Source organism: Ursus arctos, unplaced genomic scaffold, assembly GCF_023065955.2.
Source record: "Ursus arctos isolate Adak ecotype North America unplaced genomic scaffold, UrsArc2.0 scaffold_21, whole genome shotgun sequence".
NCBI classification, from domain to species: domain Eukaryota; kingdom Metazoa; phylum Chordata; class Mammalia; order Carnivora; family Ursidae; genus Ursus; species Ursus arctos.
Genome location: NW_026622886.1, coordinates 12,372,030 through 12,389,928, shown reverse-complemented (window position 1 = coordinate 12,389,928; position 17,899 = coordinate 12,372,030). Strand labels below are relative to the sequence as shown.

At 43.0% G+C, this 17,899-nt stretch overlaps 1 protein-coding gene across 1 annotated transcript in view; it reads right to left on the bottom strand.

Annotated features, from left to right (window-relative positions):
- Positions 1-17,899, bottom strand: part of PAH (phenylalanine hydroxylase) — a 74,191-nt gene that overhangs the window by 18,674 nt on the left and 37,618 nt on the right. The window contains exons 4-5 of the mRNA XM_026499792.4: positions 13,847-13,935; positions 1,887-1,954 (exon numbers count right to left, since the gene is read on the bottom strand). Of these exons, the coding sequence (XP_026355577.1) occupies positions 1,887-1,954; positions 13,847-13,935 (157 nt within the window). The remainder of the gene's footprint in view (positions 1-1,886; positions 1,955-13,846; positions 13,936-17,899) is intronic.

The window sequence follows — 17,899 nt, the reverse complement described above, 5'->3', positions numbered from 1 at the left end:
AAGAACAGCTGTTTACAGTATAAGAGCTCAAATAAAAAGGTGGTGTCACCTTGTTTGACCTGAAAACTTGTGTATCAGGCAACTCAAATTTTTCCCCATTCTGTTCATGTCTGGGAATGATCACAGAAGTGCCCCAGTATTGATGTGGGGGACTCAAATAAATGTAGCAAGTAATCCTTGGATAATGAGACACCGCTGTGCCAGGCACCAAGCTAAGAAACCGTTTCGAAGAAGAAAGGAATGATAAACAGTATCAAAAGTTTAAAAAAGAGGAGCACAAGTTCTGAAATAGGCTTTGAATTGGAGAATAAATTCAGCCCTACTACCCACATGACCTTGGCCACATCACTTAACCATCTGAGATTCATCTGTAAAAATTGAAAAATTGACTAGAAGATCTCTAACGTTCTTCAGAGAGCCAGCCATCCATGGATGGTTTTCAATAATCAATTTAACTTACTTGATAAACAGCCAGGATGGTGAGGCATTCAATCAATTCCATGCTTCTTCATTAGGTTTAACATTTTTATGTAAAGGAGGTAAGGGGACCAGTTTCTTCCTTCGAATCCCAATAGCTAAGCAGGAAGTGAATATACTTCCTCAGCAGCTCCTGGGTTATATGGAAAAGACCTGGCTCTGAGAATCCCAGCACTCAGGGAAGAGGGTAAGAATGCTTTGGAGTTAAAGAAACCAGAATTCAAAACCGGATGATACGAGGTATATGACCTTGGCAAATACCTCAAGTGCATGGAACATTAGTTTTCCAATCTGAAACATAGGGAGTTATTACTAAGACTAAATGAAATCATGAAATCATGGGAGCAAAGCATGTAGCAAAGCCCCAGACATAGCAAGGAGATCACAAATACAATTTATTATTATCGATTACCTGAAAAAGGGCTCATGTCTGCCCCTGATTTGATAGTGTCCACTTGACCATGCTAAAGCAAATACAGGGACAGGGGGTTGCCATGTTCTGGATTCCTGCTTGTTACAAGCCCAGGCCCAAACAGACCTAGATTTAACCAAGGTCAGCAAAGTTCTGGATCTTTCCACTGCCAGGAGTCATTCAGAGAAGTGAATTGTCTTATTTTCTCTGGAGGTCTTTCCATCTGGAAGGTAACTTTGTATTCAGTAAATAGAGCCCTATCCTTTTTTTTTTTTTTTTAATCTCCCTCATAGCCTATCAAAGCTGTTCAGGGCTCTGGTCAACTTTTAAGTCTCTTCTTGAGCCTGTCTTTTCTTCTGTCCTTCACTCGCGAATGGAGCTCAGGCCTCAAACACTAAGTTTCCCATGGTAGCATTTCTGTAGGTCCTGAGGACTCAAAATAGCAAGAAAAGTTCTCTTCCCAAATGACATCTTCGATATTTGCATTTTCCTTTGACTAAAATAGGGTAGAATCCCAGACAGAAAAAAATAAACTCATCCGAAAATTGCCCTTCGCAGCTGGGTCAGATCAGATAAAAGTAGAACACTGAGGCAGGGCTCGTCTGAAACCTCAAATGATTCATTATTTCAGTAAAGCAGCCAACTCCTCCTTGAATGTAAATGATTCTTTTTCCTTCTTCCCTGTTTAATGTGAAGAATACCAGAGGCTGTTTTATTCAGGGCTGAGGCCTTTTATAATGACTTCAGACGTCAGTGCGTAAGGACACAGCAAAGCTGGGGAGAGAGCTGGGCCCCCGTGCAGTGGGTAATTTTGTTTTGTCTAGCAGCGTTTTTTAAAAACATGTGCTATTAAAGGGAGGGTTTAAACACACACACACACACACACACACACACACACGGCAGGACTCTCTATGCTAGTATTTTCCGAACTTGGGTGAGGAAAAGGTTAGCTAGGCGTATGCTCCTGTCTTCCCCCAGACAAGCGAAGTGGACTTACTGTCGGTAGCTATAGGCAATGTCAGCAAACTGTTTTCTTCTCGCTCGATACACAGGATCTTTAAAACCCTAGGAGAAAGGAGACTTGGTTTCTAAAGGCTTGAGCAGAGAGGTCTGGCATATCTATGCATGATTCGAATGGGGGCTGGTGAGCTCTGACAGTCCGGCTCTCCTTCCTCAGATTATACCCTGAAAATAAGGTTTCAGTGAAACTAAGGGTAAGCTCTCCACCAGGTATTGTGAATGGCATGTTATTAGCAACACCTTCAATTCAGTGTGGGTCTCTCTGCTATGGAATTCCAAAGTGCCGTGTACAGGTTTTTAAAAAATCTCATCGACAGCATTTTTAACTTGCAAACTTGCTAAATTAGGCCGTTAACAGGATAGATGTCTATGATGAAAATATACAATATCCACAAAATTCCTAACCAATGATGTGTGTCTAGAACTGCTTCCTGACTTCTTAAAAAACAGGTACACACTTGCTGCTATTGCAATTTTTAAAAATACTATTCATTGAGTGCTTACTATGTGCCTGTCTGTGTGGGCTCGGGACTTCTCTTATTTGTAAGTCTCACAAAAAAACTTGTAAGGTAGATAAGTATGATTAGCTCCATCCTTCTAGAATAAACAGTGGCTCAGGGAAAAAGGAGTCAAGCAAAGATGAGGCCAGAGTTTGACTCACTCAGTTTCATGTTCTTTTCACTACACTTCAGTAATTGTCAGCCTTTATGCCATGGCAGAGGCTGAACTGAGAAATCAGTCTCAATATATAGAAATGAAGATAATTGTTTCTTCTCTGAGGCTCGCCTGCAGGCGGCCTTTCCCCAGCAATTCATAAGCAGCATATTTCTAAACAGTGAAAAGAAACCAAGAGTGTCTTTCAGTGTCTCTGCGACCTATCCCTCAGTCAGAGGTAAGCCCAATTGATTAAAAGGGTCTTTTTCCTGCACTTTCCTCTAGGAGTTCTATGGTTTAAGGTCTTGCATTTAAGTCTTTAATCCATTTCAAGTTAATTTTTGTGAGTGGTATCAGATAAGCATCTAATTTCATTCTTTTTGCATGTAAATGTCCAGTCTTCCCAATTCCATTTATTGAAGAGACTATCATCCTTTCCCCATTGAGTGTGTTTGGCTCCCTTGTCAAATAATAGTTGACTGCATATGCATAGGTTTATTTCTGGGCTCTTGATTCTGTTCCATTGGTTGGTCTGTTTTTATGCCAGCACCACACTGTTTTGATTTCTATAGTTTTGTAATATAATTTGAAACCAGGAAGTGTGATACTTCCACCTTTGTTCTTCTTTCTCAGATTTGCTTCTTGAAATTGGTTTTAGCAATGATTTTTCTGACTATGACACCAAAAGTACAAGCAACAAAAACCAAAGTAAACAAGCAGGACTATATTAAACTAAATGCTTTGGCACAAAAAGGACACAACTAACAAAATCAAAAGGCAGCCAAGGGAATGGGGGAAAATATTGCAAACCATATATCCAATAAGGGGTTAACACCTGAAATCTATAAGTAACTCACACAACTCAACCAAAAACATTCCAATTAAAAATGAGCCATTTTCCAAAGACGAAATACACATAGCCAGCCAGTAAGTACCTGGAAAGACGCTCAACACTAATCATCAGGGAAATGCAAATCAAAACCACAGTGGGATATCACCTCACAACGGTTAGAATGGCTATGATCAAAAAGGCAAGAGGCAAGAGATAACAAGTTTTGGCAAGGATATGGAAGAAAAGGAACCCTCGTGCACTGTTGGTGGGAATGTAAATTGGTGCAGCCACTGTGGAAAACAGTGTGGAGGTTCCTTAAAAAATTAAAAACGAAACTACCATATAAGCAGGTAATCTCACTTCTGGGTATGTATCTAAAGGAAATGAAAACAAGATCTTGAAGAGACATCTACCCTCTCATGTTCACTGCAGCATTACTCACAATAGCCAAAATATGGAAACAACCTAAGAATCTGTCAGTAGATGAATGGATAAAGAAGACGTGTACGTATATATTATGTATATTATAATATATGATATTTAGTATAATAATGTAATACACATATAATATATATCATATTATTCAACCATAAAAGAAGGAAATCTGCCATTTCCAGCAACATGGATGGACTGTGAAATTATTATGCTAAGTAAAGTAAGTCAAACAAAAACAAATATTGCATCATCTCACTTCTATGCAAAATCTAAAAAAAACTGAATTCATAGAAACAAAGAAGAATGGTGGTTTCCAGGGGGTAGGGGTGGGAGAAATGGGAAAATGTTGCTCAAAGGGTACAGACTTGCAGCTATAAGATGAATGAGTTCTGGGAATCTAATGTAAGCATAGTGACTATAATTAATAATACTGTATTATATACTTGAAAGTTGCTGAGAGAAGCTCTTAAGTATCCTCATCACACACACACATATACACAAATGTTAAACATGTGAAGGGATAAAGATATTAACTAACCTTATTGTTATAATCATTTTGCAATATATCTATATATCAAATCATCATGTTATACCCTTTAAACTTACAGAATGTGATATGTTAATTATATCTTAATAAACCTGGAGAAGGGGGTATTTTACAAAAAGAAAATGACTATAATCCAAATTTTAGAAAGACAAGAGACTAGCATCATCACTGTAGGACTTTGCTTTGCTCCTTCCAAGTATTTCCCAGTAAGCAATGACATCTACCCCCTTAGCTTGCAATCTCTCTGCCCCTCCATCCCTCCAAACCAAGGTGTTAATGAATCGTAATCAAGGACTTGCATCAGGAAGTGTAATATTTAAGGGAGCTTTTTAAAGGACAAATACTTCCTGATTTTTATTTATTTTTTTTAATACTCCCTGATTTTTAGATATTGTTTTTGTTTTGTTTTATCTGATTGGCTGGTTGGTTGGTTGTTTTGTTGCTATTGTCATTGCTTTAAATCAAGGCCTGCCAGCAATTCCAAAGAACCAGGGAGATTACACACACACACACACACACACACACACACACACACATTTAATCTGAGAATCTGTAGCATAGAGTCTGGCATATAGAAAGAACTACAAACACTTGCTGAAAGAAAGAAAGAAAGAAAGAAAGAAAGAAAGAAAGAAAGAAAGAAAGAAAGAAAGAAAGAAAGGAGAAAGAAAGAGGGAGGGATAAGCAGAGGGAAGGAAAAAAGAATGTCTTTATTAAGGTATATCTTGAGAAACAGAGAAATTTAAATGTCTCATATTGGAAAATCAAGATCACCATAATTTTTTTTCCAAACCTAAATTGCAAGTAAATTGAGTGATTATTCAGTTTAGAAAAGATTCCATGACACAGTTACCACAAAGCGTAGCTCTTCTGTTTTCCTTAGAGTGCTGAATGGTTTGGAACCATTAATTACAGGTAGGAAGACTTAGGTATCTAAAAACTTAAAACTACCCTTGGCATACTTCTAACGGATGAAGATAAGCTGCCGTGGGCTGATACAGTCAGGAAACTGGGCACCGTGATTTGATACCCAGATAACAGTAAATGCACCCCTTTAGGAACCTACCTACCAGGCTAAATGAAGAACACATCTCCACAATTAAGACTCAAAATATAAACTTAACGCTTGCCAGTCATTAAGGTTTGATCATCACAGTTTCCTTACCTACCAGTCTAATTTAATAGTCAGTAATAAATGGCTCTCTCCAGCCCCTAAGTATACAGTGTAAACTTTTGCACCTATAAGTCATCTTGGAAAATACCTATTTCTATATTTTGATCTAATTATATGAGGAAAATGAAGCCCATAGAGCCATTTTCTGAACCAGCACCTCCACTGGGGTTTTCTGTTTATACCCATGCTAGCAGGCTGAGGTTTGAGGATTGAGGAAGGAAACCAGGATGATGAGGGAAGAGTTCCCTTAACCAGTGGATTTCCACTTCATTATGCTGCCTCCGGGAATGAGATGTCCATGACAATTTCTCTTCCCCATTTGTTTCTTTATCTTTGATCTTTTTTTTTTTATTTAAATTCAATTAGTGAACATATAGTACATCATTAGTTTCAGATGTAGAGTTCAGCAATTCATCAGTCAATGTACTTTGTCTAGGTCGTTCAAAATATTTCCACTGGTGAAGAAAAGTGTACTGAAAAATTGTATATCCAGTAGGTATCAACTCTGTGAGAGGAAACACACAAATGAAAAAATGGAAAAAGTATACAGAGTCTAACAAATGTGAAAATGAGAAACAGTAACTGTGTTTATTTTTCTATACTATTTATGCTTTTGAAGTTTTGTACTGTAACTGTGGATTTCTGTTGTAATTAGTAAGAAAGTTAAATAGTATCACAAATCCATCTCAAACCATTATGAAGTAACAGATATTGAGATATACGAACATTGAGATATACGAACACACATATACATAGTGTCCTGCACGGATCTTTCATAGGGAAAGTTTCCAACCACAGTTCTTTCCAGCTCCAAGGGACTAAGTTCATTCTCAGTCTTGAAGAAGCCCCCAGCAGCCAGGCTGCAAGGACTCCTGTCCCTCAGTTACCAGTGAAAGAGATCTGTGGCCTCGAAGTCCATCTCTTGGTGGTTTGTTTTTTTGGTTTTTTTATTGTTATGTTAGTCACCATACAGTACACCCCTAGTTTTTGATGTAAAGTTCCATGATTCATTACTTGCGTATAACACCCAGTGCACCATGCAATACGTGCCCTCTCTTGGTGGTTTGGCCTGGCATTGTTTGGGGTGCCAGATGACCACAGGGCCTCTGCAGCCATGCGGGGTATACTCTGAATTAAGTACACTCTGAATTAAGCTTCACTTGATGATGACTAATCATCCTGTCTCAATTTAGACTAATAGCAGCAATTTCAGTAGCACTGCATGTAATTTATTTATAATCACCCCGTCTCAATTAAGCTAATAGCAGCAATTTTGGTTGCACTGCATGTAACCAAGTATGTTTTGACAGGAAAATATATTGTTGGTGAAGGAGGAGTGGGGAGGAGGGGGAAGAGGGGAGCAGTGGAAGGGACAAAGTGGAGAGAATTCTACAGGAAGGAAAGTTCTAACATCACCTGCAGTCTCACTTAATCTCAGAATTTTTACGACTTGGTTGTTGAAGTGTGTGGCTTTGTTTTTGTGGGGCTTTGGGGGACCGGGTAACTATATGGTAAAGTCTTCTGGGTATTCTAGACTAGGATCTTTATTTTATCATTTCTTGATGTCATGGCCGCGGTTAAACCTCAGAAATGCCATCTTCAGACTAGCAGGGAGAACAGGGGTTTTCAGGTCAGACAGGTTGGGTGGATTACTAATTCCAGTGACTAGGAGCTTGGCTTGAGGTGAGTCAGTTCAACTCTCAGAACCTAAGTTTCTTCATCAGTAAAATGAGACTGTTGGCTACGTCACAGTGTCGGGTGGGTTAGATTAGGTAACGTAGGCAGGGCACCAAGTAATATTCTGAATCAAAAAATGATATATTTGTACAAAATGGTGGGAAATCCAAAAGCTGAGAAATCTGGCTCAGAACACAAGAAGGATAGAGTCTATAATGGGTCACTGAGCCCCATCACCCAACCTTGGGCCTTCTAAACAGCATCGGTGGAATTCTTACCTTGCAATTTCTATTTCATCTATTCCAATAATGAGAGGCTGTTTGCATTCCATCGGTCCCACACCAACTGGAGGAAGGATGGTACACAGGAGACAAGAGGTTCAAAGTGATAGATACGGTATCTGTCAAAGCCATCCTGCAGGCATGGCTGAGATTTGCCAACCAACAGACCAGGGCAGCACTGACAACAGCCCTGCCCCTTGTCCGCTCTCTGTTGCTGGCTGTGGCCGCCACCAATAAGGCCAAGAAGTCTGTTTTGGAAAGGATTCAGACACCTGGTTGTCCAACCCAATAAACTGGGAGTCACTGTTTTCCTCCTCTCTTCCTTCAAATCCGATAATCAATTTATGTCCATTCTTCCTTCCAAATACATTAAGTCTGTCCTTTTACTTTATTCTCACTGCAATCCCTTGGTTCAGGACCCCATCACTTCTCACCTGGACTACCATAATTGCTTCCCAAGTGGCCTTTCTTTGTGTTCTCTCTATGCCTTCCCCCTCATGCAGCCCAAGCAGATTTATAAAGTGCGAATCTGGTGGGGTTGATCCCTTCCTTAAAAACTTTCAATGGCCTCTCATCAATTTTAGGACAATGTTCAAAATTTTAGCGCAGCCCACACGGCTTTGTGTGACCTGGCTCTGCCTATGCTTCCAACCCTGTGTTGAGCTACAATTGTAGTTCGGCATACTACAGTCCAAATTTACCTAAATTGGTCTTATTTTAATTCTTTAAACACACCATGCTTTTCCCCACATTAAGACCTTCACACATGCTGTTCCCTCTTATTGGAATTCTCTTTCCCACTCTTCCAGACCAACAAGCTATGACTTGGCCTTTCCTGGTTAAACTGCATTTTTAGAGACCTTCCTTGCTTTTTCCAAGTTTATTGGTTTTCCTCCATAATACACTTTCTCAATAACCTGAGTGTTTCTCTTTTCAGATAATCATTATGCTTTTTAATATCATTAAACTCAGGACTCTGTTTCACTTATCACTGGATTTTCAGTGCACGGCATATTCAGCACACTTCTGAGTAGGAGCTGTTAAGAAACTATTCAAAAAAAACTAGACCACTGCCTAACAAGCTCACTGTATACTCACACACTCAAGGAGCGTGTCTATTTGTTTTATGTGCAATTTACTACTTAGTAAGACCCAAGCTCTTCAAGGTAAGATGCTGACTTATAGAAGATGGACAAGTAGCAGAATATTTATTTTATGGTCTACTTGCAAGTGATTTCTGTTCAGTAGAAAAAGGAACATGCACGCTTATGGCTTTGTTGCCTTTTAGAACATTAATCGCTTGTATAGCAATCTCTGTGATCTTGCTCCAACACTCGAGTTTTCAATGACCATCCGTACTTTGGTCTTTTGTAGCTTCCTTCACACCGGTGTCGTCATCTTGCTGGTTTCCTCACTACCGAGTTAATGGATTTTTTGACAAATGTTGACTATATATCTGTACGACAGCTGTTTTTAACTTTTTGAAAATTATGCTTTGACAGAGCAACTTAGGAGGAATGCAACAAGTCTTTGACGACTGACATCCTTAGAACAGACTCTAATGGGGCCCTTGGATGGAGACATTTGAATGGGAGAAAGGAAGAGGAGAGAAGTACTAGAAATATAGTCCTGCTCTTGGGAAGGCCAAGTCTCTTTCTGCAGAGAAATATCTATATCTGAAAGACTGAAAAACAGTTTGAAAGCTTCAGATGGTAGAAGAAAGGACAGTTGTGTTGACTAATATTTTCTCCCTAGAAAGCTCCCCAGTGCACATCTTCAGCTTTAGACACTGGCGTAGGCACCAAGGGGACAGGAATAGGGAACTCTGGGGTTCAGGCCTGTGTGGCAGATGCTTCCCAAGATCTGTGTCTCATCCTCCTTTCAGAGAACGCTGCTCAACCACTTTTCTCAGTCTTCATAGTGGCCATGTGACTGGGCTGCAGTCAATGAAATTTGAGGGAAGGTTTGCGTCACCTCCAGGCCTGGCCCATAAAGACCTGGGAGCGACTCTCGCTCCCTTTTCCCATGTGCTAGCAGAATGGAAAGGGCTCTGAAGACTTGGAGGAAGGTGCCAGCATTAAGTGGAAGAGACTTAGTCTCTGCAAGACTGTGTGGAGCAATGCCCTTACTGACCTGGACTGGAAATAACCTTTTAGTGGGTTAAGCCATGGAGCTTTGGAGATTGTTTGATAAGAGATTAGCCTACCCTAGTTGTTAGAGGTCTCAACTCACATCTCCCTCTTTCCAGAAGTCCTCTCTAACCATTCCAGTCCACAGGGACCTTAGAACTGATAGCACATGCCATCTGATTCATTAAAGCTGGTGTTTAATCATGTAATTTTTTGTGTTATATTTTAAAATAAATATTACCCAAACTGCATTCCATGGAACACTACCATTTAAGATAATGTTGGTAGGTATTCCATGAAAAATGGGATCCATAAGTAAAAAAAAGTTTGAGGAACATTAGGTTGAATGAGTCTCAGGTTCACAGGACTTTCCAAAGTCCCTAATTAGATAATGGGACTTGCATATGCTTAAAATGCAATTCTGAATACAGTCTTTCTCACTTTGATCATGAGATTTTTTTTCATAGATGACAGTTTGGGAAGCATGCATATGACTGTTTCACTTGCGTGTGTTTCTATATATCTGTATCTTATGTCTTCTATGAGGTTACAGTTCATGGGGAAGTGAATTTATTTTCCTCTGATACTCTGTGCTCAAAGCATGAAACACCAGGCACACAGTTTTACAGCATCAGCGTCAAAAACTCAGCTTGGGGAAGAGGTAGGTAGAAGGCTTCAGGGAGGCCAACATATGAGTTGGGCCTCAGGAAATGAATAGAGGGTTTGCAGCAGGGAAAGAGCAGGTGAGAGGAAAAAGAAAAGCATCCCACGTGAAGGAGACCAATGGACAGGCCCACCGAGGCTGGGGAACGGTCAGAGAAAGGAGACTCAGGTTTACAATGGAAATCAAACAGACCACTTGCTTTCTGCCTATTATGCAACTGTACAGTTTACAACTTTGTAAAGTTGTAACCCAGCCACCTCTGGCACCCCCATTTGGAAATTGTAAACACCACTCCTCCCTGTACCCCACGACCAGAGGCTCCTGGAGGACGGGGGTCATGTTTTCCAAATCATTTCAGCACCCCTGTTCCTTTACACAGCCTGGGACGCAGCTCACAGCCCTCCGCATCTGAGATTGCTCACCTGAATGAGAAAGCACAACCCTTCCAGGACAGCTCTAACACCAGTGACTAACATAACATAATAAAAAATTATTATAAAAAAAAATAATAACACCGACGTTTAAAAAATGCCGGTAAAGCATTTAGCGCCGCGACCGGCATAGAGTCTACGCTCAAGAAATGTGGGCTGCCGGTATCACTTGCGTAGTAAATGCTTGGGGAAGGGAGGAAGGCAGAAGGGGAGGAGGGAGGGCAAGACACTGGCAACAAAAGAAACAAGGCCGAGTGGGATGCAGCTGTCCTATTTCATTCTCCCACTTGGCTAACGCTGGCGGGCAGATGCCCTTTACCCTCTGTTTCAGGAACAATCCTTCCTTGGCTGCATTTCTCAGAGTCGCTGTTTTGGAGGCCTCGAAGTGAGATATTGAGTTAAACATCAGCGCACACTGCCAAGGGCAGGGGAGCGTCCTGGCTGCACCGGGGACAGAGCGGAACAGAGGGTCCTGACGGGAAGAACACCCACCACTCCTCACACATGGCAGCCAAGGCCTGTGGGGCCTGAGGGAGTGCGGGCAAGCACTCTGGAGGGCTTACTCTGTCCTTGGCCCAGCGGTTCCCCGGCTCTGAGGAAGGAACAGAGAGAGCCTGGCCTCCTCGGCGGGAAGATCGTGTACCTGACAAAATTGTTCTTTTACGATAAAATTCATCACAGCGAGAGGCCAGGGAACCAAAAATGTGGGCTGGGTCTGTAAGCACAAATGAATTTCAGGGAATTTGAAGACCGGCTCATCTGCGGGAGGAGACACAAGGATAAGAGGAGGGAAATGTCCACGTCTGTGGCCTCCTCCCTCTTTCCCCTCTGTCCCAAATGAGCAGCAAGTGTGGCCAATGGAAAGGTCTTGGGTCAGGGCAGGAGGTCTGGAGGCGGGTAAGAGGAGGAAACACCCTGATGGGTTGATTCCATGCACTGGGTCAAGGTGACCAGACGGCTTTTCCAGAGGAATGATCTCTTTGCAGATGCTTTGCTCCCAAGGCCCACAGCCAAAGACCTGTGGAAGGGGCTCTGGAGCCTCTCCTGGAGCGTGTTTACTGCCCCTGGGCCCCACCGGAGAAGGCAGCATCGTCCCCAGGAAGGTGAACGGGGGTCAAAATCCTCCAACCTTACCTTTAGTGTTTTGGGAGAGAAGGTGCTTAAGTATAAATGTATTAGGAGACTGAAATATGATTCCTATCCCGAGCTAAGCAGTTTCACAAGTAGGAATCAAGGAAGCTATGGGGCAGCCTTGTCAAGAGGCACAGGCCAGAAAACGATTGTAATAGAGAGACCAGAAACACGCTGGCCGTTGGCGGCTGCTTAATAAGTTATGACAATGCCTACAAAATTATATATATAATAATTTAATGATATACGTAAGTAATCATACATATTAATGTCTAAATAATAGAGAGACAGAGGGAAAGATACAGGGAGAGGAGGAAGGAAGCGCACCAAAATTAACACGATTATTTCAGGACAGTGTGACAACAGGTGTTTTTTTTTTTTTCCTATTTTGAAGTCTGGGAGCCAGGAGAGAATTCGCCTTTGTTTCTGTTAATAAAATAGTTTCTTGTTATAAGAAAAAAAAAGTGCAGAATGCCACCAAGAGGAAAAGAGAAATAACTGGAATCATGGGTGATCTTCATTTTCTTCCTCACGCTTTTCTGTATTTTTAAGTCCACTATAAGGGGTTTACTATTTGAATTAGAATAAGTAACACGTGTTCATATTTTAAAAGAGCAGCCACTCCAGAGATAACTCTCTCTTTGTCTCTGGGGAAGCACTGGAATTTCTGCCACTGGCTGGACCTTTAACTTCCGGCACTGTGAGCACTGGGGTGAGAGTCTTAAGACTGAAAGATTAACACAGGACCTTAGAAAAGTCATTTAGTCTCATTGGGCCTCAGTGAATCTATCTGGGAAATGGGAACATCTGCTTTGCTTACTGCAAAGAGCCTTTGTGAACAGCAAGTTCACAACTTAATTCAACTGTAAAGACCCACAGATACGTAAGAACACAGACTCCAGATGAAATGCAGACACTGTCACTGAGTTACACTAAACCATTGGAAATGAAAGCAGCTTCCAAGTCATTTAAAGATTAAGAAGCCATTTGCCTGGGCAGAGAGGAAGTGACAGCCCATGTGATGGTGGCCCTCTTCACCTAAGGAGGATGTCAGAACTGGCCCTGGCCCTGAGTCCAGCCTCAACTACTCCTCCCCAGAATCCTCCACCCCACAGAAAATGGTGATAAAATCCCCCCACCCTGGTCCACTTCTCTGAACCCAGGAAGGGACCCGCTCCCCTGCCCACCAGATACAGGACACAGTCTGTGTTCTTTGTCTGGTACATCAGGCCTTTTATTTTTTTATTACTTTTTTATAGATTTATTTATGTATTTGAGCGAGAGAGCAAGCACAGGGAGGGGCAGAGAGAAACTTTAGCAAACTCCTCGCTGAGCTCAGCTCAGAGCCCAGTGCAGGGCTCGATGCAGGGCATGACCTCACGATCCTGAGATCATGACCATGAGATCACGACCTGAGCCAAAACCAAGAGTCAGATGCTTAGCCGACTACACCGCCAGGGGCCCCACATCAGACCTTTTAAAATCTGGCCCTCACACCTAATGCATCTGCCAACCATTTCAAAATATTCTGCATTTCAAAATATTCTGGATATTTTCAGGACTCTGAGCCTTTGCACAATACTGTTCCCTCAGCAGCTTCTACTAAGTTTTTAGGATCCAGGTCCAATGTCGCCACTGCCCTGCTGTACCTGGTAGAGTTATTAGTGGTTTACTGTTTCCCAAAACCGACTTAAACCTCTGTAATTATATGAAAACAGAAAGGAAGATGATTTTCGTATACGTGTGTGTTTGTGCACATGTGTACATCATATATACTAGAAACAATAATTTCCATATTTGTGCCAACAATAATCACGACCTCGATAACCATAGTGGTGATGATGGATATGAAGACACCCTACAAATGTCTGTCCTACAAGCAAACAAATGAAGACACATTGCTGGGGATCACGGAGTGGAGTAGGGGCAGGAGGGGAGGACTGAAAGGTCTCATCGGAAGGGCCACCAACACAGGGACTCACGGGATGGTCTGCGTCCAGTTCCGCTCCATAGCTGAGAATCTGATTGGCAAATCTGTCGAGCTCTTGAATGGTTCTTGGGAACCAGGGCACTGAAACACAGAAAGGGCAAAGTCCTGAGCAGAAGATGGACAGGACATGGCCAAAGGCCTCACCAAGGTCAGAAGCATGGATTAGCCCCAATTAGACAAACCAATGGGGGGACAAGGACGGTCCCATAGAACCCCCAAGTTAACTATAATACAAAAGTTAACTCCCATTTTCCTCGGAAATTAATTTTTTAAAAAAATTTCAGCTTTGTTGAGGTATACCTGACAAATAAAATTATAAGATATTTAAAGTGCACCTCATTGTGATTTGACACAGGTATACATGATGAAAGCATTTTCCCCATCTAGTTAATTAACACATATTTATCTGTGGACGTTAGTAAAAACATTTAAGTTCTACTCTCTTAGCAAATTTCTATTCTCTTAGCAAATCGACTATAGTCCCCATGTCTTACACTAGGTCCTCAGACCTTACTCACCTTACAGCTGAAACATACCCTTTTACCAACCTCGCCCTATTTCTCCCAGTCCCCAGCCCCCAGGCCCTGGCAATCGCTTATCTACTGTCTGTTTCTGTGAGTTTGGTGCTTTTCTTTTTTTAAAATTTCCATATATAAGGGATACCATGCATTATTTGTCTTTCTCTGCCTAGTTTATTTCACTTAGCACCTTAGAAAGTAATTTTAAAACATCTCCCCAAACATAATCTCTTTCCCGAAGATTTTCTCTGAATTATCTCAAAATTTACCTCCCTCCCACCTATGATGGTATAGCGGAGTGGTTTTTGATGGTTTTCTTTAGTAGCAAAGCATTACACGTAACCCCGGAATATAAATCAGATAAAACCCGAGCTGTTCTAAGCAAGGATGAGCCCATGAGACCCCATCTTCCTATCACATAGCCCCCTCCCAAAGGCTCCCAGGCATCACCCTGGCAGAATCTTTTGATGCCCAAGCCAATTTGAAAGTTCCATTGATGAAACAGGATGGAGTCAGGCAGTTTAGGATTTGACAGTGGCTTCTAGTACATAAAGAACCGACAGGCTTGTTTTTGCAGCAGCCTCGTTGGGGCGGGGGTGGGGGTAGACGAGGCCTGAGCTGTGTGGTCTACGGGGAAGAAGACACATGGGTGGAATTGTCCCAGGAATGAACAGAGACTAGGACAGTTTGGACTGTCAGGTCCACAAGGACGGGAGCCATGAGTGCCTCCTCCAGGTGCCCGGAGGAGAGGGAGGGCATGGAAGTGGGGGGCGAGAAGCGACGGAGGAAGGAAGGTAGGAAGGAACTCTGGTTACGCCAACTTGTAAGGCATTCGCAACAGTAACTACCATCCACGGAGCGTCATTCTGCGCTAGTGGCTGTTTCTGATTTCTGAAGTATCTCCAAAATGAGGAAGGCATCGTGACCCCTATTGTACAGATGAAAAACTGCAGCTCTGAAAGCCCAAATAACTAGTTGAAGACCACACAGGAAGTGAGAAAGTTGGAGTTCAGGAAAAGTCACAGAGCCAAAGGAGACATGGGAGGCTGGGGGGAGCTGTGAAGGGAGGCCAAGGCACCCCATGCTTCCCCTGAAATGAGGTTTGGAGGAGAAGATGCTGAACTTGGAGTCAGTAAGGTCTGGCTTGGAATCCGGGCTGCATCTACCTGCCTTTGCTCTCTGTGCCTCAGTCCTAACTGCAAAAATGGGACTAATAGCCACAACAATAGGAAGATTAGCAGATGTTTTTGGAGGCCTTACCGTGTGCCAGCCACTGTGCTTGCCATTAAATATCTCTTTTAATCTGGGTATTCCTGTGAGGAGTAAATGAGAACGCAGGCAAAGGGCGCAGCCCAACGTGTCACCCATAAAAGGAAGCTTCCCATCTCAGGCAGGTGGTTTCGGATCCTGGCCCAGCTCAGGTGAGGCGGGAAAGCACATGCTTGCCATCTAGTGGCCAGACTGGGGAAACGCACCTCTTGATCTTGACATTTAGAAGCCGCAGGCAAGAAATCGGCCACGTTCCACCAAAAGGAGATGCTTATTTCAACAGCATTAACAAAAGGCCATTTAGAGCCTTGTTTCCACAGATGTGAGGTGCAAAGCTGTGAGTGATAAAAAGTAACCGAGTGCTGTTCTCAATATTTCACCCGTGAGGCGGGTGCTATTGGTCTCCCCAGATCACAAACAAGGAAAGCTGAGGCACAGAGAGGTTAGGTGGCAAACCCAAATACAGGGTTTCCTCTGCTAGGAAGCAGAGGTGTCAGGATGCAAACTCAGATCTGGATGACGCGGTGGTTTCCGTCATGACCATGAATCCATCCTCCCACTCTGGGGAGTTAGAGCACATCGTTAGCTGGGCTCTGGAGCCTGACTGCGCAAGTGGCCTTGCCGTCTCCCACCTGGAGGTTCTATGCCCCTAGAAGCTCACTTCTCAGGGTTGGCTCTCTGTGGTCAGAGTCACAGGAAGCCACCTTGCAGTAGTATTCTAACTAAGGCTTACCTAGCACTTGCTTGCTGCCAGGCACTGTCCTAGACACATTACATTTACTGCCCCACCCAATCCACATAGCAACCCCAGGAGCTGGTGTTATTACCATCCCCATTTTACAGATGAGGACGTGGAGGAACAAGGAGGACAAGTCTCTTTATCGACCTTCTGGGTCCCAGCTGCTAGACTTTGGAGTCTAAATGACTCAGCACCAAGCTCTGCTCACCTAGCATGGCACCTGGCTCCCTACTTTGTCTCTGCAACGTTTCTCCAGGCTTTTCTTTCTTCTTGAGTCCACGGCTTTACCTTGTACAGTGGACCTCTGTTGTCAGCACTGAAAAGGGGGTCTCTTCCTTATTCAGATTTGGAAGGACTTGAGAAAGGGCATCTAGTGTGGTCATCCGGTGCTCAGGATTCCCTCTGAGACCATTCCGGCTTCCCCAGAATGTCATGACCCCATCACCTCCCTTCCAGGGCACCCCTTCTCCACTCACTCGCTCTCTCTTTTGCCTGGGAATCATCCATAATTCCAGCAGTTGCAGCTGCCCCCAGAGACAGGGCAAGTCAGCCTTGTCTTGCTGCCCCCACCTTCTCACTTGGGGCACCCTTCACCTTGTCGAAGTAGATTCTACAAATATGTATTCGGCACCTACTACTGGGGCACTAGACCCTGAGGGAGTCCTCACCTCTGCGGTGCTTGCATTCTAGTGGGGGTGGGTGGCAAGAAAGAAACAATAAATACATTTAAATAGATAACAATGCCAGGACGTTCTTGAAGAAGAACGTGGTGTAAGGAGATGGAGAGGGAGGGGGATACGAATTCATACATCATCCTGTGTCCAGACCCCAGAGGGAGGGTCTCTGCACCTGACACGGCCTTGCCTTGGGTCAAAGGGACCTGGGATAGCCAGGGTCCGTCCTCCGTCCAGAGCTGGCTCCGTTTGTCTCAGGGAGAGTCAGTCTGGCGGTCATCAAGACCCAGCACAACAGAGCCGGCCACCTTCGGCTGCAATGCTATCTCTGAACTTACCATCCGTGGCACCCAGAACAAATTATGAAACCTCTTTGTGCCTCAGTCTCCCTAACTGTAAAAACGGGGATAATAATAGCACTATATGATCCTACCTGATTGGAACAATATGAGATTAAACGAGTTAATATGTGTGTTCACTGAGAACAGTACTGGCACATAGTAAATACTATTATTGTTCACCGGCAAGCTCCTGGGAATTTTTGTTAACTCTGCTCTTAGCTTAGAGAGCAGAGTAGAAAGTCTTCAGGTGAGACTGGGAAGTCCGCTACTTATTTTGTTGTGTAATTGAGCAGGTATTTTATCTCTCAGAGGCTTATTGTTTTATCCACAATACGGATTAGAATCACCTTTCCATATTACTTCATTTTTGCATGAATTAAATACTATAGCAAAGGTGACACATCTTAGCACAGTGAGTGGTCTTCAGTAAGCACTTTTCTGTATTAACCATGAGGGTGACGAAGAATTTAATGATGGTGATAAAGGGAAGAAAAAGAAGGAAGA